Here is a 22,841-nt window from a genome sequence, read left to right on the forward strand (position 1 = left end):
TCCAGTGCATTCCTCTGTTTCTTGATATCACATGGAGTAAATTGAATTGGCTGAAGTCTAGCATCTGTAAAGCTGAGGGCCTCAGGAGAAAAGGCCAAGATGGATTATCCACTCAGCACTTCTGGCTGAAGATGGTTTCAAATGCTTCAGCCTTTTCCTTTGCACTTAAGTGCTGGTCTCCCCCATCATTGACGATGGGCAAGTTTATGGAGCTTCTTCCTCTGGTTTCCATTCACAACTAGATGTTGAAGGACTGCAGAGCTTTTATCAGTGTGATTGCCTAGGTCTGTCTATAGCATGCTGCTTCCGCTCTCTAGCATTCATGTAGTTCTGTGTTGTAGCTTCACCAAGTTGGCATCTCATTTTTAGGTAGGCCTGGTGCTGCTCCTGATATGCTCCCCTACACTTCTCATTGAACTAGTGTTGGTCCCCTGGCTTGATGGTAATGGTAGACTGAGGTATATGCCAGGCATGAAATTACAAATAGTGGTTCAATACAGTTCTGCTGCTGCTGACGGCCCTCAGTGCTGATTGGATGCCCAGTTTTGAGCTGCCTGATCTATTCTGAATCTAAAAGCAAAATACTGCGGATGCTGGAAATCTGAAACAAAAACAAGAAATGCTGGAATCACTCAGCAGGTCTGGCAGCATCTGTGGAAAGAGAAGCAGAGTTAACGTTTCGGGTCAGTGACCCTATTCTGAATCTACCTCATTTAGCACAGTTGTAGTGCCACATAACACCATGGAGGGTATCCTCAGTGTGAAGATTGTTGTGTTTTCTTATGGATTTTGTCTCCAAAACGACTGTGCAGTGGTCATGGCCAGTTTTATTTGTTTTTCTCAAAAAAAATACTTTGTTCATAAAATTTTGCATAAATACATCACATAAAAGGTCAAATTTCACATTAAGTGCAATACAGTTCAATTTCTTTCAATGCAGTACGTGGCACTGAGGTGCCTCACTAGAATTACAATTACAGGTTATATTTACAATCTATATTTTATGTTTATATTTATGCTTCAAAAACCACTGACCACCTCCAGGCACTTACCCATTGTGTCTCGAGATAAGAAGGCCAAAGAAGAAGATACTTTATGTCAAACATTCTCTGCTGCATACCGCCCAACGGGTTTTCCATGGATTCCAGCCCCATGGTGTACTATGGCGGGAGGGCCTTAGACTGTGGTCATTCCCCATTGACGACTTACAGCAGTTGCCCCAAGATTTAAATGTGCCCTTCAGCATGTCATGGACAAATGCATCTGTGACAGGCAGATTGGTGAAGATGAGGTCAAGTAGGTTTTTCCCTCTTGATGGTTCTCTCATCATCTGCTGCAGGCTCAGTCTGGTAGATATATCCTTCAGGGCTCAGTCAGTAGTGATGCTATCAAGCCACTCTTGGTGATGGACATTGAAGTCCCCCGCCCACAGCGCATCCTGACCCATAAGAAAACACAACAAATTAAAACTTCCCTTTTTGGGCTTCCTTTGGCCCCAGATTTGCTTACCCACAACAACTTCCTTACAAGGGCCTCAGGTTAAAATTGCAGTTAGGCCCCTATGAAGACATTGGAACCCAATCTGCATATTTAAAGAAGGACAGCAGGTGTTCCGGCTGTCTGCTCAAAAGATCAAGTTAAAACTTGCACTCGCCTTGAACACGTACATTGCTGTGGCCATTTTAACTGTACAAGCCTAGTCTCTGTTGTGGGGCAGGGTTAAAATCGTCCTTTCTGTTTCTCTCATTCCCAGAGTAACTGCACACATGGACATGCTGGGCAAGTGGGTGCTCAGCAGATGTTGAAAAGAACAAGTACTTGAAGACACCAGGTGCTTTCTGGCAACATGTGTCCCCAGCGGGATCTGGTGTCTGTTTATAGCCCTGAATTTATACTGGAGTTACTCAGCTAAACTCAGTTTAAGTTGTTTAACTCTAATATATGCGGTTCACAATGATGACGTAACAGTGGCAGCCAGGGATACCTTTCAAATAAATCCTTTAATTCCTGTAGTAGCTTTGTCTCTGTTTCCCGTTTGTGCGTGTTGGGAGCCACTGATAGAACTTGCGTACAACTGTAGACATTTGTTAATGAACCAAACTATATTGCTGCCGTATGGGCAGCAGCGGAAGATTAGAATTGGCGCGACAGATACAAGTGTTGGGTTTGCGGGCGGAACCAAGGCGGGACTAAAGTCTATAAAATGGACATAGGCAACAGGAAGCTTAGCTGTCGGTCACCCAAAGCGAAAAGGGCAAAAAACGAGATTTGGCGTCTCCCGAAGCTATCAAATTGACTGGAGAAAAACAATCAATAGCCTCAACATGGCACACAACGCAACAAACAATATACAGACATTCAACAAAGCCAGGGTAAGAAACGTGAGCATGCTTTATCGAGTTAAGCTTTACAGATCGTAACTGTAATCCCCTTTTAGTACAAAGCTCTTTACCGTAACAAAGTAAAATAATGGATACTGAATCAAAGAAGAGCTTGGCTTTTGTCTGTAGTGAAAACTTAGTTTGGTTGTCTCCTGAATTATTACTTTGATCAAAGACGAAAATATTTCGTTTATTCACTCTGCCCAGTCACTCACTTTTTTAAATCTCTCAGCCGGATAGATTGTTTGGAGTTGTGATCCTATTGGAGTTTAATGGAAATAATTAACGTTATCGTTTAGTAGAAACGAGTAATTCGGTACAATTAATGTGAAATTGTCCAGTGTGATTTTAGGAACTTTTACAATGGGTTCTATACATTCCAGAAATGATTAGACTTCTGTCAGTTATTGAATCATTATCAAGAAACAATCTGGAATGAAGGGTTGGTAATAATGCTTTGGATTGCAACTGCTGGTCTTGAGTTTGAAACATTGCATGTTCAATTCTCTCCAGAAACCTGGAGAGAAATCAACACTTGGATTTTTGCTCATGCGCAGAGCTCCTCTCCCAGCAATTAAAATTGAAATGTGGTGCTAACGAGGATGAATTAATTCTAGGAATACTTTAGAAGGATTGACCCGTGTTGGGGTTAATCTGTTAAGCAATGTGAGCCAACTTTCTCTAGGTGGGGCGGCATCTCGCTTGCTTTTTTGCAGAAGTGGGGTCGTCTCTGGAGTTATACCGCAAACAGTATTGCAAAATTACAAAATCCTGCCATTGTATTTTGTTTAACCTGAGCATGTCTTGTTCTTAGTACAATTTTATACGTGTTTTAGAATGATGATCGGGTGAAATTTGTTTAAGTCGGATTTAGATGGGGATTTGTATTCAGCTGATGCTATTAAAGCCCGAACGGAGCCAGAGAAAAGAGCAATGTTACTGCTGGTACCTTATTTGGTTGCAGTAGGTAAGCTGCCAGCGGTATTGGTGATTGGCAGCTTGTACAATTGGGGCAGGGAAATACGGCATCCTTTAGTCAATTTAAAAGCAACCTTTTATTTCAAAGGGAAAGTGTTCAAAGTAAGTTTGCCAACTCTTGTTTCATAACATGACCTCCAACCACCTTTCCAGTGAAGCAACTTACTACCCCATTTCCACTCATTTTATAACGAATGAATTAAAGTATCAAAAAACACTTTTTCAATGTCCCAGTAATTTTTCTCCTAGAGTTGCTCATAGCAGTATCCAGGACATTAACCTACAATTCCTGGAGATTCTGGGACGATCCTTCAGAGCTGGCTACACTAGCTCAAAGCAAAGATATTGGTAACTGGAATTCACTTTAATTCACTTTACAACAATTCACTTTGCAACAATTCAAATGGTAGAAAGATCTAGGGGTTAAAGTCAACTTTTAGGGGTATGGAGGGAAGAGCTGCTGGCTGACTGCCTGTGCTCATGAGTTTGAGGCACACCTTATTTGCATTGACCTGGGGAGCCAGATTGATGTCCTGATGTACCTTTCCAAGTTGAACTCTTCCAATAGTGAGCCATTCCAGCCACTCACAAGATTAGAGTCTGTGTAATAAAAGCAAAATACTGCGGATGCTGGAAATCTGAAATAAAAACAAGAAATGCTGGAACCACTCAGGTCTGGCAGCATCTGTGGAAAGAGAAGCAGAGTTAACGTTTCGGGTCAGTGACCCTTCTTCGTAACTAACAAATATAAGAAATGTCAAAGGTGACAAAGCAAGTGAGCTGGGGGTGGGGCAAGAGTTAACAAAGGAGAAGGTGTAGCTTGGTTGCTCTTTTCTCTGGCTCCGTTCGGGCTTTAATAGCAACAGCTGCATACAAATCTCCATCTAAATCCGACTTAAACAAATTTCACCCGATCATCATTCTAAAACACGTATAAAATTGTACTAAGAACAAGACATGCCCAGGTTAAACAAACATGACAAACCCACTGTTTTTTTTCATGTTTGTACTTGCTGCTGCTCAATCTTCAGTTCGTTAGCACCCTATCTGTACTAATGCTTTGTCTTTCAACACACCATTAACATATTGTTTGCCTTTGCTGCATGACCTCTTGGTCATCTATGTGGCCTTGTCCAATCTACACATTAGAGTCTGTGTATTTGGTGGAGGAGTTTGAAGTTGAAGAGGATGGGGGTCCTCGGGTGATAGTTCCCCAGGATATTTTTGTGAGACTCAGGAGCAAATGCTGCATGAAAATAATTGCAAGCTTACCTTGGTTAAGCTTCAACTGCATCATCTGTAGAACTGGTCAGTGTGTGCATGGCAGACACTCCAACCAACTCTGGCCTAAAATGGCACTGGAATTCTGGGATTTGTATATTAAAAGGGGCCTACCATCTAGGACTTTGGGAACTCAGCACTGGGGTCCTTTCAAGATGTCACTGGCCTCTTTGGTGTTAATAGGAATGTGTAGCAACCAACCCCATTTTGAGTCTGTTGCCACCCATTAATGCCAGGTGATAGATGTGAAAATTGACACCCTAAAGCTGCAAGGTCTCCTGCATTCTCTGATGCAGAGGAGGTCAAGAGGTAAGGAGTGAATTGGGGGCGAGAGGTGCTCTTCCTATTGGGGATCCGTAGGGACCCTGACAATTGTCCCTGCAACAGTGGCAAGAGTTTCCAGAGGAGGTCAATGCCAGCAACATTGCTGTCAGGACACAGCAGAAGAAATTTAATGACCCCACAACCAGGGTTGGTAAGTAAGACTCCTAACTCTCGTATCTGTTGCTCGCTGCTGAGTCCTGCACCACCCGTTGTCTCAGCAGTCGAGCCTTTCCTCCTCCACTTCCGTTTATTCTCCTTTCCTAATGGAACCTCTTATAATGAAGTACGTGCTAAATTGGAGACGAGTGTAAACAAGGTACTGGGGAATAGATCATGTAATTCAGGGTCAAAGCAAACTATTAATAGCCAGTTCACTGATCCAGATAATTGCTGAAAAAAGGAACAATATATTTTAATGCTAGAACAATATTCCTTTGCTTTATGTTATGCACTTGTGGTTTGTTACAAATTATTTGATCTGAAATATTATGAACATGCATAATCTTTCTTAGCTGGACTATATCATCTTCTCTGTTCCTGTAGCTATAAACAGGCATTGCAAGAAAGCATCACACAATGTTAAAGGCCCTGTGAACATATAGCAAATAAGGCTGGCAGAGAGGCGCACTTTTTTTTATTTTCTGCATTTAATGGTTCAAGTTGCATAGTAGTGACTGTAGTTATTCAGGTCCATATTTAGACTAATTGCGTAGGTATCATGTATCTAACAAAACTATCATGTCTTTTTGTTGCAGGTGGAGATTCATCTTCATCTTGATGGGGCGATAAAACCTGAGACAATTTTGTACTTTGGCAAGTAAGTTGTTCACCAGATTAAAGAATTTTTTGTAAAATCAAAGCAGTCTGTTCATATTCATTACATGTTGAAAAGGGTCTAAATGTGGTGAATTCTAGCTTAACTCACTTGAGCAGGGGTTCTCAACCTTTTTGCTTTTGAGACCTCCCCCTCCATATTTTGATCCTGTGTATTAGCTTTTAGTAATTTGTCTACATGGACACTTTAAATTCCTTTGCTACTCCAAAGCTCCTCATCCCTCACTATTATCTTTATCACAATTTATCTTTCTTGGATCCAAAGTGAAAGACCTCACACTTCCGCACATTGAACTCCACTTGCCCTAGTTTTGCTGACTTACTTTGTTTATCTCGATCATTTTATAACTTTCTCCTCTCATCTATGCAGGGCTTCTGGTACTGGTTTGAAAAGACAAGAGGAACTCTGCCTCGGCCTTTCAGAGACCCAATCCACCACCCCTCTCCCCCCGGCCCCCACACCCCCCCCAAGTGCAATTCACCGGTGCTCAGGCACTTGAGTGCTTGTCACTGGGATCTCTGTCCCTTTAAGGATATTTATCTTGCCTCTAAGTGCTACCAGTCAGTCAGAGGGCTGGCACGTCAGTCGTCTCAGCATCACCACAGGGAGTGGTGGCCACTGCCGGTACAACAGGCGGCCTGGGAGTAGGCCCAGCACTGCAGACCTGGAGAGAAAGAGGGCGGCGCAGTGGTTAGCACCGCAGCCTCACAGCTCCAGTGACCCGGGTTCAATTCTGGGTACTGCCTGTGTGAAGTTTGCAAGTTCTCCCTGTGTCTGCGTGGGTTTCCTCCGGGTGCTCCGGTTTCCTCCCACAGCCAAAAGACTTGCAGGTTGATAGGTAAATTGGCCATTATAAATTGCCCCTAGTATAGGTAGGTGGTAGGGGAATATAGGAACAGGTGAGGATGTGGTAGGAATATGGGATTAGTGTAGGATTAGTATAAAATGGGTGGCCAATGGTCGGCACAGACTTGGTGGGCCGAAGGGCCTCTTTCAGTGCTGTATCTCTTAAACTAAACTAAAAAAGTGAGTGAGGTGGGGTTGTTGGGGCCAGTCTGGAAAACCAGGGCATAAGTGGGGGTGGGGTGGGGAGAGGAGAGTGGGTTGAGGGACTGTGGGCAATGAGTTCAGTAGAGGTGTTATGGTAGATGGGTTGTTTGGGGACTCTCCATGGGCCAAAGATTGCCCATGGAGTAAGCACTGTCCCCCTTGTCGCTGGCTTAATTCCAGCAGTAGCAGGAAGAGGCCCTTAAGTGACTAATAATAGGCCTCGTGAGGGCCCCAATTGGCCTCTGGGTGGAAGATTTTCTTCGGCCTTTCCAGCTCCCGACTTAATTGCATTGTGATGGGCCCTCCGCCTGCCCCCATGCCTCCTGTTACAATTTTATATGCCCCTGCCCCTCCCCCCACCTGCCCCGGCCTCCCAGCCCATCTCCAGAGGCCTATTAAATCCAGCCCTTACCATGCCTCCTAACGTAATTTACAATCTTGCATGTACAACTCTCCATTCATCCAAGTCTATATGGAGAAAAGTTAAAACATCAGTACAGATCCCTGGGGAGCACTACTTGTCACATCATGCCAACCGGAATACATTTCCTTAATCCCTACTCTGTGTCTCCTACCTCCCAACCAATTACTGACCTATGTAACAAGGTTATCTCCAATTCTGTGCTCCCTCATTTTTGTCTAATAAGATCTCTTGTACAGATCCTTATGAAATGAATTCTGGAAGATCATGTGAATAATATTCATAGACATTCCACTATCCACTATGCTAATGACTTTAAAAAAAAAACTAAATTAGTCAAACATAACTGACCTTCACAAATCTATGGTGACTTGCTTTGATCAGCTAATATTTGTTCATGTGCTTAGTCACTTGGTCTTTGATAGATTCCAGTAACTTCCCTAGAATTGGCAAATCTGCAGTTACCTTCCTCCCTTCTTGAATAATGAAGTGACATTTTTAATTTTATAATCCAAGGACACAATTTCTGAATCGACAGAGCTTTGGAAAATTATGACCAATGGACCTGCAATTTCCTTACATTTCTTTGAATACCCCAGAATGGAGTTAATCATTTCATAGACATCTGTCTATCATAAGTCCCATTATTTTCTCCATTGCCAGCTTTTACAGTTACTAAATCCGTTAATTTCCTTCCCTTAATTTGTGCCATTGCATATGCCACACCACAATTTCCCTAAACATTTGTGCAACTCTGTCATTTCCTTGGCCAAAACAGTGAATAGTTATTTATCACAGCTGTTCCCCAACTAAATTCAATGGCAAACTTTCTGAAGGAACACTGCTTTAACCATCACTGCCACTTAGACCATTGAAGAGCTGTGCTGCTGGACTTTCTAACTTTGGTTAATTCTGCTGTGATTCATTCAAATGCATAAGGCCAGTTCTTTAGACTTCTTCAGTTGCTGAAGTTGTGCATATTTATATTACTTTCAAGAATGAGGAAAATTAATTTCACCACATGAACATTGATTTTGGACTGTTGGTGAAGAACGAACTTGCTTTAAAAAAAACAATTGGAGACTTTGGCTGGAGAGAGACGTTAGCATCTCAACAGAGAGTACTTCAAAGGACAAAGGGGCCACTCCCTGCTCCAATTTAATACACAATGGACTTTTGATTATCAGACGTTGAAGGTGGAAAGGCTAGCTTTCCAAGTTAACTGCTAAGATGACCAAATACACAAACAAATGTGATTGGGTCAGTTTGGGTCAATGACTGACTGTTGGAGTTTTTGAATTTGAACTTCCATCAAGGAATTTGAAAATCAGAAGGCTGTTAGCTCCTGGACTGAGAACACCTCTCTCCTGTCTGCTCTCATCACGCTCGCTCCAGCTTCGGAAACCATTGAAGACATATGAACCCCAAGAGAGGAAAGACTTCTACAGTAAATGAGGTTTAAGAAGAATACTGGGCCCCAATGAAAAGAAAGACTACTTACATAAGGACTACAGTGAGTTCGAAGCACAGTAAACAAGAAACTCTTCTGATATGGCCTCAAACCCATCCATTTTATTATTATTCTCTTTTCTGTACCTATTTGCATGTGCATATCACAGATGCATGCTAGTGTAGGGTACGGCATGTATCCATAGGTGTTAACCGAATTAGAGTTTAAGTTTTAATAAAATTTCACTTTTCTTTAAACCTATGAAGGCCTGTTTATGCTCATTTCTTTGCCATATAATTGGAAAGTGCTGAACATGGATTTGCCAAAAGGGGAGCTCAAAACACAGTGTTTAAAAATTAAACCCTGTTACAATAAGACCAGGTGAAGACAGTGAAAGCCACCTTTCTCACCTGGTCATAATACTTTTCCAATTACAAAGTAAATCTGTTGAATTTTTGGATTAGTGAATGTAATCAAATGAGCTATTAATGTGTTTCTATGGACTGACCTAATATCTAAAAATTGGTAGGAGAAGGAGGAAATGACCGAGCAAAATTGGATATGGCACTAAATGGGTGAACCGCTTTTTGATTTGTAAACATCGTGACTGGGCTTTGCGCTGATTTTGTCTGAGACTGATACTTCAGGTAGGGTGAGGATCTGAGTCAGAACAGATTCTCTTGATCTTTACCAGGGAAATTTGTGTCTCTCTCTTTTCTCTCCCACCCTCCCCCCTCCCCACTTTCCAGGAACTAATGTTATGTTTTTAAAAGACAAATGTTTGACAAATAGTGGCAAAGCTTATTTGATTACATTCACTGGTTCAAACATTAAATATGTTTATTTTGTAATCTGGTAGTGTCCTTCCTGAAACTTCAACTCCGGTTCAGGCAATGTGCTCATGCTTTCAAGCTGGTGCAGGAGATTTGGATTTGGGTCAATGTTACTGGCATCCACAAAACTGCATTAATTTACCCTGCTAGGTGTATGTACAAACCTTATTTGCAAAATTAACATTTTCATGTATTGGCAATCATCACTGATACAATAAGTATGAATTTGTACTTATCTAAACCAATCACCGTTCTTAAAAGGATATTTTTGAGGATGCTTCCCTTTTGGACAGCAAGTTGTCAGATTCACTTTTTTTTAATATGCATTTGTTTTTCATTTTCTATTGAAATTTATTTTGGGTCTGAAATCAAGCTAGAAAATCTAAAGCAAAATACTGTGGATGCTGGCAATCTGAAACTAAAAACAGAAATGCTGGAAACACACAGCAGGCCAGCAGTATCAGTGGAGAAATACAGCTAATGTTTCAGGTTAATGATCTGAATAGATATTAATGAGGAAGGAATGGTGTCTAATTGGAATTGAATGTGTCATTTTCCACTATATCTTCCTATTAGGCCCCCAGTTATGCATTGTAAGTTCCTAGTAAACTCCCCCTGGAAGCTCATATGCATTAATATGGGATTTTGGAGCACGGGGGCAGCAATGACTTGGGTTTAAAAAAAAAAGTTCACCTTTCCCATCCTCATTGTATTCATTTGAGAAGTTTGATTTAAAAATTAGGCACGGCAGACCATACAGTTGCTTAAGGAGAACACAAACCAAGAAAGTGAGTATACAGTTTTACCTACATTAATTAGAATGACATTGCAAGGTTTCAAGTGGGGAAGTAAGGCATTTGTATTGTAATGGGGCCAAGTATTAGAGTTATAGAATTTCACAGAACAAAAAAGGCTGTTCAACCAATCTGTCTTTGCAACTCTCTGAAAGAACCATCAAGTTAGTCCCTTCCCCATGCACATACTCATTTTCAATTATTTATCTACTTAAATGCTGTCATATCTTCTACTTGCAATTCTGATATGCCCTAATAACCTGCCTGCTAAAAAATCTGAGCTTGTTTCTGTTTGTTTGATCGTAAATGTCTGTATTGTTCAATTACGTTTGTTTGCATTTTGCAGTGGTGAGCAGTGTGCAGCAAAATTCTTATTCAAAGTTTACCCTCATGATCTACCGAGAAAAGAATCATTTTAAAATTAGTCAATAAAATTTCTTAAACTCTCATTGTAGTCAACTCCCCTTAATTCTAAGGGGTGTACTTTGAATTATCTGTTAATTTGAATTGAAGTTGTACAAAAATGCTTCTGTACTGTTCTATTTAAATTGTATTAACTTTGGATTAATAGAAATAGATGGTATATGACATGAAGGGAAGGTGTGTAAAGGTTATTCAACAATGATGGTGTAAATGCATATTTATGGATACTTGCAGTTAAGCAAAGGATGATTGAGACTCAATGGCAGAAATCTTCCAGAGGCAGGTTTGGATAGAAACAATTCTCTAGGTGTGCTGATTATCTTTACAGGATCCAAAATTAGAGATCTGGCACACAATAGTTTTTCATGACATCTGCCTTCCCTGATGTGTGGCTTCATCTAGAGCACAGTATTTAGAAGGAATTGTAGAAAAATGACAAATCAGCACATTTTCTGCTGCATGAATTACACAGCACTTAAAGCATAGAAACCGAAACAGGCCATTCAGCCCAACCAGTATATGCCGATGTTTAAGCTCCACGAGCCTCCTCCCACTATTGACTTCATCCCATCTCACCCTATTAACACATCCTTCTATGTTTTTCTCTCTCATGTACTTATCTAGCTTTCCTTGAATGCATCTATGCATTCAGGGAAATTGGAATTTTAAAGTGAGCCAGGAACATTCTGTCTAGACATCTGCTGCTAAACAAATGCAGATCTGTTTCCTTTTTCAGGCTTGCCTGATCAATATTCTAATGTCATCACCAGTAAACTGCAACTTAAAGCACAAAATAAGCTGGATGTTTGTTTTTCTTTTTGTTGTTACGATCACCTGGTTCATGGTTTTTAGTAATTTTCTAGAGATGATTTTTAATTTGGGAATTGATTTTTTTTTTTAAATGCATGTCAAATGAAAACACCCATTCTGAGAAGGTTGTAAACAAACCTAGAGTGGTTACAAATCAAAAGGTAGCCAATGTTTATTTAGTAAGGTCGTAATGGGAAGTGTGAAGATCCTAAACGATGGGAACCTTTCTGAACTTCTTGATGGAGACAGTGTGTCTGCAGCTACCTCAATGAGGGGTTTGAATTATTCATATGATTTCTCAGAACAAACAGAACGTAAGATTTGGAATTGGAAATAATTACTTTAAATTGCTATCTGGGGCAAAAAAGTGTACCACATCTTATGGAAATAGATGTTGGTGTTTTGAACTGTTTGCATGCTGATAGACAGTTGGCTTTTGGAAAGCTGTTGGCTTCAGACAGGCTGTTGGTCACACAGAAAGCCAAAGCTAGAGGGAGAATCCCCGGGAAATCTGATGGCTCAGAACATAGCTGAGAAATTAAGGAAATCAAAGTGAGCTCCTAAGAGCTGAAGTGCACATCGGATTATCCCCAGAAGAAGTGAACAAACTGCCAAGATCCTGTAACTCTTGGGATGGAGGTAACAGTCAAATAGGAGTGTTCTAATGAGACTTGGAGTTTAAAGTATTCGTCTTCAAGTTCTGTTGCGATTTCAAGTTTTAAAATGTGTTTCCAAATTGAAGGGTTAAGTTAGTAGTGTTTTGCTTTGTTTCACTCTTATACAATAAAGCTTTTTGTTTAAAATGTGAAATCGTGTGCTGTAATTCTTTCAGTAATATGAGAATTCAACTTTCTCTTTTGAAAAATTAACAGTCCCTAATGGGATCGTAACAGTCAGGGCCCCATATTGGATAAAATATTTGTTTCTTTTACTTTTAAGATCAATTGATCTTTGGACATCCCAAAATGCTTCACAGCTATTTAATACAGGCAATGTTTATGCAGAACTGTAATGAGATAAACAGCCAAATAATTTGTTTCACTGATGTTGATTGAAAGATAAGTTTTGGTGTCCGGACAGCTCCTCTTTGAATAACATGTGGACACAGACCTTGGTTTAATGTCTCATCTGAGAAACAGCACTTGGACAATGCAGCATTCCCTCAGTACTGCGCTAAAATGTCAGCTTAGAGTACATGAAGCCTTTTTCAAATGACAAACATTTTATATCTATTTTTAAAAAGTCGCATTTTGGATATTTTTGTTACTTCATAATTTTAACCCATCTGGTGCCATTTTCATTACACCAACTGGAGCGATCCTGTTGGTCAATTCTTGTATTGTGTTGGCATTAGTTTTCATGTGGTGCAAGTCAGTTAGGTGGACCAATCAACACTTTTGCCCAATGGTTGCAAGCGACCAGAACCATTTTCATTGGGCATGTGGTTTCAACAGGCAGCTCATAGTGGAGTGGAGTATCACATGGCTTCTTTACATTTTCTGATTTAAGGGTTGGTGTGGTGGCCAAACACAAATGAGATTTGTGTTTGTGACCATGGGGCATTTCCCATTTTCTTCCTTCTCTATCTCTTTGCATCCATTGACATGATTGATCACACCATCCTTTTTTTTTCTCCAGCTCTGTGGGTCTGACCTCATTTGGATCTACTCCTGCCTATCACATCTTAGCCAGAGTATCTCCAAAGATGACTGCTCGTCCCATCTGTGCACCAAAGCCTCTGGAAACCCCTTCGGATTTACTCTTGGCTCTATTCTTTCTCATCTCTACCCTTGCCTCAGCCCATCTGCTGCCACTTTTTTCAATGTCTTTGTCACCTCCAGATCTGACCATTACAATATTTTTCCTGACCACGTTGGCTCCTTTGTCCCAAAGTCTCCCAATTTAAAATTCTTGTCTTCATTTTTTTCAAGGTTTTTATTTTCCTATCTCTAACTTTCTCCTACTACCCACCTCCAACCAACCCCTCAGAGCTCTACTGCTCTGATTCCGACCTCTTCTGCATCCCTTCCTCCCTTCAGCTTCCCATTGACAGCTATGTCTTCAGCCATCTAGGCTCAACATTCTGAATTCCCTCCCTAAACCAGTCTCTGACCCCTTCCACCTTTAAGGCTGTCTTTTGACCAAGGTTTTGCTTGCCCCTCCTACTGTGTTGTTCTTCAGCTCTGAGTCCATTTTAGGCTGATTACATGACTGAAACATCTTGGGATATTTTTTATATTCTACTGTATAAATTAAAGTAGTTACTATTTTATTTTGTACATTTTTATCGAATGTAGTTTTAACTTTCATATTTTTTCCAATTTTATTGATCATATTCTATGGAAATTTCCATGCTTGTTTAGAAATACAACTGTTTTTTATTAGTGTAAGACCAGTATGTAATTTGCTGCTGCACTTTTTCTTGTACTCTGCATCAGATAGCATGGTTTACATTAATATGTGCCATTCGTAATAATTATGAACATCATGGAACTAACTGTAATCACTTGGGTATGTGTCTAAATTGGATTTTTCCTTTTATTTTTAGAAAACGAGGTATCAAATTTCCAGTAGACACAGTGGAAGAGCTTATTGACTACATTGGATACGATGAACCCCTTAATCTCACTCAATTTCTTGAAAGGTTTAACCGCTACATGCCAGCAATAGCGTAAGTGAAGCTGACATTTTACTATTTCAGTTCTTTTATTGAAACCAAGGTTTTTATTTTTGATGGTCCAAATCTATAAGGAAAATATTGGGTTTGATCTGAGTAGTATGTTTCATTATTTTGAAGAAGACTACTGCTAATACAGCTTTCAATTGCATAGTGCCATTGACAAAGCAAAACATCGCAAGAATGGGAACTGGAGACTAAAGCCACATTTTCTTTTTAACTCCTGTCCATCAAACAATCCCGTTCTCGGAGGCTGGGAGATTTTAACCTTCAGGCCTCATGCACAAACACTATAAGTCTCCGGTTCAATTATGGCAGGTGAGATTATGATATCGGCCTGCATGAGGCTGCCGTCAGGCACAAAAGAACTCCTGAGTAGGTTGTTGGGAGTCAAGAGGGCTTCATGGTTGAGAAAGGGGCATGGAAGCCTGGGCATGAGGAGCTCAAAATTTCTTTGTGGAGCCCAGAGGAGTACTCCTTCTTCTAGTCCAGAATGAAATTTAAAAAAAAAAAACTCCCTTTCTGGGTCTCTTTTTTTTTTCCGCCCGTATTTGCCTGGCATGAAAGCTGAAACTCTTTCCCTGTGAAGATCTTTGGTTAAAATCATGTTGGGGAAGCGATGACTCCATTGGAGCCTGATCTGCAAAATTTGAAGAAAAACTACACTGCTTTCCAGCTGGGGTCCTCCTCGCCTGCTCGGTAGCAGGTTCAAATCCCAATTAATGGCAAACCAGTGGGAAAATCATGCTGGCCATTTTAGTTTCACTCCTGGATGGGCAGAGCTATAAACTGTCCTTGAGTTTGAAAGGGGTGTTAGGGAAGTGACAGACTATGCACTTGAAAAGGTCAGCTTTTGAAAATGGGGAGAGAGGTGACAATGTGCAGGGCTTTGGGAAGAGTGTTCCAGAGCACAGATGAGATGAATAAGCGTTCATTGTTTATAGTAGAGCAAAAGCAGTGTGTGACCTGCAGTAAGCTGGAATTGGAAGAGTAGAGGTGGGGTGTTGGGCTGAAGATTATTAGAGTAGGATAGGCAAGGCCATGGAGGGATTTATATGCAAGAATTATAAAATCAGTGCATCAAAAAATGGAATTGTTGTGGGTGAAGTGAATGGGATTTAGCCCAGGATGGGAAGTGGGAGGTGGAGTTCTATATGATGTGTTGTATTGGGTGTAAAAAGAAGTCAAGCCTGGAGAAGACAGGAATTTCAGTTGTGGTTGGAATGCAGTAGATATATAGGCAGCTAATAGTGCAGAGAAGCAGTAAGCAATCTTAGCAATACATCATCTGAGAAATTAGAAGCTCCAGTTAAGGTCAAGCAGTGCATCTAGCTCTTCCAGTTGCGGCATCACCCTGAGCAAGATCTGGAAAAGCAAATAAAATTATGGCTTAAGGTGCCATTTGTCCAACAGGGGCCAGAAAGAATTGTTTCTAAATTGTTGGTATTAAGATGGAGAGAACTGTGGCTTGTCAATGCCATATCGGGCAACAGAGCCCAAGTCATGGAACAGAGGCTGATGGCAGCACCTATATGAAGGACAGGAGGGATCTGAGGATGAAATCTTATGGCACAACCTGTGTGGACTTGGGAGGAGAATGCCAATGCAGAGATGTGCTGTTTGTTTGGATAGGTAATGACTGGATAGCACCAGAGTGGGGTGGAAGAGGATGGGGTGGTTGACCATGTTGAAGCAGTGAAAAGGTTGGTGGGGGCGGGGTGGGGGGAAAAAGCATCATATTCACACGATATGGTTGGTGAGTCTGAGGGTGCTGTGAGCAGGGTAATAATGAAACTTATGGCACTTGAAGCAATGATTTATGGGGAAAATGTGTGCAACATTGGGCAGCAATGACTTGTTTGAGAACCTTTGAGAGGAATGAGTAGTTAGCCAAGAGTGTTGGGGTCCAGGTTGGGCTTTTTAAAGACTAGACTGATGACAGCAGGGCATAATCTTGCAGGCCTTATTGTGGCAACAAGTGGGGAGGAAAAATTAATAACAAAAGCTGCAACGTGAATGGATCAGCTAAAAAGAAGTGTTTGAAAGCCTTTAAACATATCTTATTTACAAATTTGTCACATGTCCCTAGAGTGTGTTGTAGCCTCATCATTTTAGTCATTGTATACTCTTTGAAGAGAGATGATAACTTATTTAGTAAACTATTACAGTATATTTATTTCTCAGTAATTTGCTGGTATTACTATAGACCTAGACATCGTGATGTGTATCTTTAAATGCATTTTCGCTCTTGGAGTGACTCCTAACAATGCAGAACATGTGCAGAACGATCGTGGACATAATCAGTGTGTGCAAAAGTTTGCCAGTATGAATGCATGTTTGCGCATGCTGAGGTCACCATGCAATGACATCCTCATCCCTCCATCACTGCCTCCATTCCCCCGAACAGTATCCCGCTCCTTTCTGCCATCCCCATCTCAATCACTGCTTTCCCCCTCCCAACTACTCGCAGCTCAATCCCGCTTCGCCACTTTCCCCTATTGGCTGCTTGCTGCCTGTTCTATGAATGCCTTTAAGAGTGATGTGCCTTTCAGATCTTAGAATGCTAGTGAGCTAAGTACTAAGATGCAGTCATGTGAATCAAAGCCAGAGTCACTCTGCAACTGTGACACCTAGAGGAAGGTTCTGTAAATAGTTTGTTCTGTGCTGTATATCTCAGTTTAGCTGTAATAAACCTGTTTGAGATCTTCAGCATAACTGGACTCCAGGCATCTCATTTATGTTGCATCAGACAAGATCAAGAACTCCAATGGTGGCAGCTGTGGTGAGAAGACAAAGTCTGAGATTGAAGACCACCAGTAAAACAGCTGTAAAAACTACCCTTCCTACAGCCACTGGCTAGAAAGTTCAACAGAAACACTGGCCTAAAAAGTGGAACAAAGAACCTACCTCCAGCTGTAGAAGATAGAATTCAGAATGTTAGGCTGCAAGTAAATTGGGTGATTCATTGTGCCAACGATTGAGGGATACAGTTTATAAAAAAAAAAAAAGAGCCTTGAAGTGCTTAAAGGAGTCATCTTTTTCTAAAGACTCCATGAGGGGGAAAAAAAAGGGGAAGACCCACCTCCCTTCCCAGGCTGATCGAGATCAGCGACGTTACAGGAGGCATCTGATTGCAAAAAGCATAGGAAAACCCCGATCACTGCAGAGTCCCCCTTCATGCAACCAAAGTTTTTTTTTTAAAAAAGCATTAAAACACTCGAGTGTGAAAAAACTAGCAAAAAATAAGCAATTGAACTGCCTACTGAACAGTTGTGTAAACAGATAGGCTTAAGTGCTGCAAGCAAGATGAATAGAGGACTGTCATACACCTCCTGTCCATCACAGCAGCTAATGTAAACAATTTCTTAAAGGGGAAACAGTGCAGAATCATAGAACAAGTCTTAAAGCAAGTTTTAAGCAAAGGAACAGCAGGAAGATGAATACCAAATTTCCCAGCATGTACTGGAAAGCAGTAGATATCCTATCCGAGTTCCAACTTTTCAAACCAAGAATGCAATTATGCTTCACAGACCAAGTGATTGCAGAACCAGGAAAACAGGCTGTAAAAAATACTAATAGCAGTTGGAAATGACAAGTTACACAATCAATACCTCTGTCTTATCTGAAGCGGACCAGAAAGATCCCACAAAAATATGGAAATACTAGAAGATCGGCTCTCATGAAGAGCGTATTTTAGAATTCATCACCTGGAATTGATGTCCTACAGGCAACAGCCACAGGAATCAATAGACCAGTTCATCAGTAGATGCTGTAGCAAGGGCAACGAATGCGATTTTTCAGAAACTGAGCGGCCAACGACTAATGAAGCTGGTGGTTGTCTCAACACCCATTGAAGCATTTCAGAAAGACCTCTTAGGGCAGGGGGAAAGAAAGCTCACAACATTGATGCACTGCTAGAAGATGGCAGGAAATGCAAAGCCATTGTGGCTGGACAACAGCATCTGTAAGCAATAGGTGCAGCCAACAGTATCGGCATGATAACCAGGTTGAAAAGAGAAAGCAAGCTGTGTGGTTTGTCCCACTCACCGTGAAGCTGTCCTGCATTTCAAGACCTGTGCCAGGCGTGCAGTTCAAACGGGCACTGGGCCCACCTATGCAAGAAATCTGGCTCCAAATACGCAGCCAGAAGTCACAATTGACACAAACAGACAGGCACAGCAGCAAGGAGAGCACCAGAGACCTGCATAAACTCAATGAAACAGACCTGAGGCAAGACTCAAGACAAGTGATTCTTGGTCAGAAGACGAGCAGGCATTTCACATTGTAAACCTGCTACATCATGTTGATAAAGTAAAACAACTGGAAGTTTTTGCTACTATTAACATCACATGCCCAAAGAAAGCTGGCAAGCATGCACTCGGTTAAGATTGACACCAGAGCTCATGCAGATATCCTACCAGTCCAAATCCTGAAGGATATGTACCGGAGTCGTTGGAAATCAATGATACAACTGACAATTGTGAAGTTATCTGCATATAATGGGTCACCCATCCCTTGCAGTGGCATACTAACCATGCAATGCATCTATAGCAAGTTGGCATGGAAATCTCAAATATTCTACCTCATAGACATGAGTGGACCAGCAGTGGCAAGACTACCAGCTTGTAAGGACCTCAACATCATAACCATCCAAGGTCACCAAGGTACCCATTACAGCAGAAGAGACCAAGGGTGCCTGCAATGAATCACAATTCTTCCAGGATCTCAGTGGTTCTCATTTGGAGAGTATCAGCCCCTTCTTAGATACCACGCTGAGAGAATGAAGATCCAAAATCAGATGGTGAAAGTTCTTTTTCAACAAGCAGTGTTTCCTCTCACTCCAGCAACTCCAAAGAGGAAATTGACGTCACTACTGGGAAGCAAAGACTGGCAGTGGGGAGCATTCCCAAGGGGAAATCTGCAAGGAGTGGAACCCGCTCGCAGACTCTGTCCAGGATCAAATGGTGCAGTCTGGAAATCCAACAACAGCGCACTATGTTGCGCCTTCACTTGTGCTCTCTAGAGAACAGCCAGCACCGCAACAAGCCAGAATGGACAGGTACTGCCATGAGGCAAAGTATACCCCTCCCCGCTCCCCCCCACCAAGTCCTCGATCCGAAGCTCCAGGCCTTCAGGTGCAGAGGATGAGGAGAGGGGAAGGACATGTGATGTCCTGAAGAGTCAGAGGAGGAATGAGTTCCAGCATTGACTGGCTCTTGAAGATGAGGTGTTGGAACTTTTCAAGAATGGCAAGGCCTCAAAAGTGGTCATCCTGAGAAAAGCAATAGTGTATGTTAACAGGCTGAAGGCAGAGCAACGGAGACTGAAAGCTGAAAGAGAAACCTCAAAAAACAGCAACAGCTGAGACACAAATTCTCCAAGCAAGAGTTATCAAACCACCAAAACAATATATGGACTCTTCAGCTTCTGTATGTGTAAATTTCATAATCTCTATCCTTGTGTCAGTAAATAATTCTGAAATCTAATGTTTTTACTTTTAGCATATAAGATTTTGTAAAGAAAGGGGATGTTGTATGATTGTCTTTAAGAGTGATCTCCCTTGAAGATCTTAGTATGCTAATGAGCTAAGTACCAGGATGTAGTTATGTGACACAAAGCCAGTCACTCTGCAACTGTAACACCTAGAGGAAGGCTCTGTAAATCGTTTGCTCAGTAATGTACATACTAGCCTAGCTGTAATAAATCTACGAACATACAAATTAGGAGCAGAAATAGGCCATTCAGACCCTCGAGTCTGCTCCACCATTCAATAAGATCATGGCTGATCTGTTTGTTTCGAATTCCACGCTCCCATCTACCCCCGATATCTGCTAGAAAAAACAACAGCCCTGAGGATTGGGAGCAATTTAGAATTCAGCAAAGGAGGACCAAGGGATTGATTAAGAAGGGGAAAATAGAGTACGATAGTAAGCTTGCAGGGAACATAAAAACTGACTGTAAAAGTTTCTATAGGTATGTGAACAGAAAAAGATTGGTGAAGACAGATGTAGGTCCCTTACAGTCAGAAACAGGGGAATTTATTATGGGGAACAAAGAAATGGCTGACCAACTAAATGCATACTTTGGTTCTGTCTTCACAAAGGAGGACACAAATATCATACCAGAGATGTTGGGGAACACAGGGTTTAGTGAGAGAGGAACTGAAGAAATCCGTATTAGTAGAGAAATGGTGTTGGGGAAATTGATGGGATGGAAGGCCGATAAATCCCCAGAGCCTGATAAGGAAGTGGCCCTAGAAATAGTGGATGCATTGGTGGTCATCTTTAAAGATTTGATAGACTCTGGAACAGTTCCTACAGATTGGAGGGTAATTAATGTAACCCCACTATTTAAAAAGGGAGGTAGAGAGAAAGTAGGGAATTATAGACCAGTCAGCCTGATGTCAGTAGTGGGGAAAATTCTAGAGTCCATTGTCAAAGATTTTATAGCAGAGCACTTGGAGAACAGTGGTAGAATCGGACAGAGTCAGCATGGATTTACGAAAGGGAAATCATGCTTGACAAATCTACTAGAATTCTTTGAGGATGTAACAAGTAGAGGTGATGACGAGGAGCCAGTGGATGTGATTTATTTGGACTTTCAAGGCTTTCAACAAAGTCCTACATAAGAGATTAGCATGTAAAATTAAAGCACATGGGATTGGGGGTAGTGTATTACAATGGACAGAAAATTGGTTGGCAGACAGGAAACAGAGTAGGGATAAACGGGTCTTTTTCCAAATGGCAGGCAGTGACTAGTGTGGTACCGCAGGGATCGGTGCTAGGACCCCAGCTATTCACAATATATATTAATGATTTAGATGAGGGAGCTAAATGTAATATCTCTAAATTTGCAGATGACACAAAACTGGATGGGAGGGTGAGTTGTGAGGAGGATGCAGAGAGGCTTCAGGGTGATTTGGACCAAGTGAGTGAGTGGGCAGATGCAGTACAATGTGGATAAATGTGAGGTTATTCACTTTGGTAGCAAAAACCAGAAGGCAGATTATTATCTGGCTATAAACTGAGAGGGGAATATGCAACGAGATCTGGGTGTTCTCCTACACCAGCCGCTGAAGGTAAGCATGCAGGTGCAACAGGCAGTAAAAAGGGCAAATGGTTTGTTAGCCTTCGTAGCGAGAGTATTTGAGTACAGGAACTGGGATGTCTTGCTGCAATTATACAGGGCCTTGGTGAGGCCACACCTTGAATATTGTGTGCAGTTTGGCCTCCTTATCTGAGGAAGGATGTTCTTGCTATAGAGGGAATGCAGCGATGGTTTACCAGACTGATTCCTGGGATGGCGGAACTGACGTATGAGGAGGGATTGAGTCGGTTAGGCGTATATTCACTGGAGTTCAGAAGAGTGAGGGGGGATCTCCTAGAAACCTATAAAATTCTAACAGGGTTATTGACAGGCTAGGTGCAGGAAGGATATTCCCGATAGTGGGGGAGTCCAGAACCAGGGGTCCTGGTCTAAGAATACAGGGTAAACCTTTCAGGACTGAGATGAGGAGAAATTTCTTCACCGAGTGGTGAGCTTGTGGAATTCGCTACCACAGAAAGCGGTTGAGGCCAAAACATTATGTTTTCAAGAAGGAATTTGATCCTTTTTGCCCCAAGAGCTATATCTAAGGATATGGGGCAAAAGCGGGAACAGGTTACGGAGTTGGATGATCAACCATGATCGCAATGAATGAATGAGCAGGCTCAAAGGGCCAAATGGCCTACTCCTGCTCCTATTTTCTATGTTTCTATCCCTTGATTCTCTTGCCTAACCAGAATCTATCTATCCACCTTAAAACTAATCAATGTTCCTGCCTCCACCACCTTCTGAGGCAGAGTTCCAAAGTCACGCAATCCTCTGAGAAAAAAACTGTCCCCATCTAAAAGGGTGTCCCCTAATTTTAAAACCGTGCCCCCAGACCAAACTGGACTCCATGCATCTCATTTAAGTTGAATGGCTCAACATACAGAACTTGTTGCACTTTCCACTTCGCTGCTCACCCCCACCCACCTCCCACTCTTTCTCCGGGCAGCGTGGTGGGGAGCAAGTGGCCAAAGTGCCGAGGGGGGAAATGCAGCGAGGCGGGGAGCAAGCTACCAATGGGAGCGGAAGGGACGCAGTGGGGTAGTGGAGGGGGGAAGCGGCAAGGGAGGGAACGGCAAAGAGAAGCGTTGACGGTGGGAGGGAGCGGGGTACTATTGGGGGTGGGATGGTGACAGTGATCGCAGCCATTGAGAGAGTTTGGATTCAATTTTTGTTTGTCAAATTGAGCAGCGCCATCTTTATTACTGACTACTGCAAGAGACATCGCAGAGTGACGTTTTCAGTCGATGAGGCTGCATTTGTGCATGTGCCAGTACTCTGCCACCTAGTGATTGCATTGCCAGCAAATGCAGCCTTTTGCTATTTTATCCTCTCACTGACATAACACTGCCTTTATGGGTATGCCTGCCAGATTTTTTTTTTTAAGTAAAATGATGCAGAATATAAAGGATAATGTTTGAGGCTGTAGAGTTAAACTGGTAAGGCTGTGTTGAAGATTGGTGATTTTAAAATGTCAATCACTATTGATTTCTGA

General features: G+C 41.8%; 1 protein-coding gene across 1 annotated transcript in view; it reads left to right on the forward strand.

Annotated features, from left to right (window-relative positions):
* The first annotated feature begins 2,174 nt into the window (after positions 1-2,174).
* ada (adenosine deaminase) overlaps positions 2,175-22,841 on the forward strand; it is a 75,710-nt gene continuing 55,043 nt past the window's right edge. Inside the window, exons 1-3 of the mRNA XM_068048233.1 lie at positions 2,175-2,372; positions 5,720-5,781; positions 14,129-14,251. Coding sequence (XP_067904334.1) covers positions 2,325-2,372; positions 5,720-5,781; positions 14,129-14,251 — 233 coding nt within the window. The 5' untranslated portion in view covers positions 2,175-2,324. The remainder of the gene's footprint in view (positions 2,373-5,719; positions 5,782-14,128; positions 14,252-22,841) is intronic.

The sequence above is a fragment of the Heterodontus francisci genome, chromosome 16, assembly GCF_036365525.1.
Source record: "Heterodontus francisci isolate sHetFra1 chromosome 16, sHetFra1.hap1, whole genome shotgun sequence".
Taxonomy (NCBI): domain Eukaryota; kingdom Metazoa; phylum Chordata; class Chondrichthyes; order Heterodontiformes; family Heterodontidae; genus Heterodontus; species Heterodontus francisci.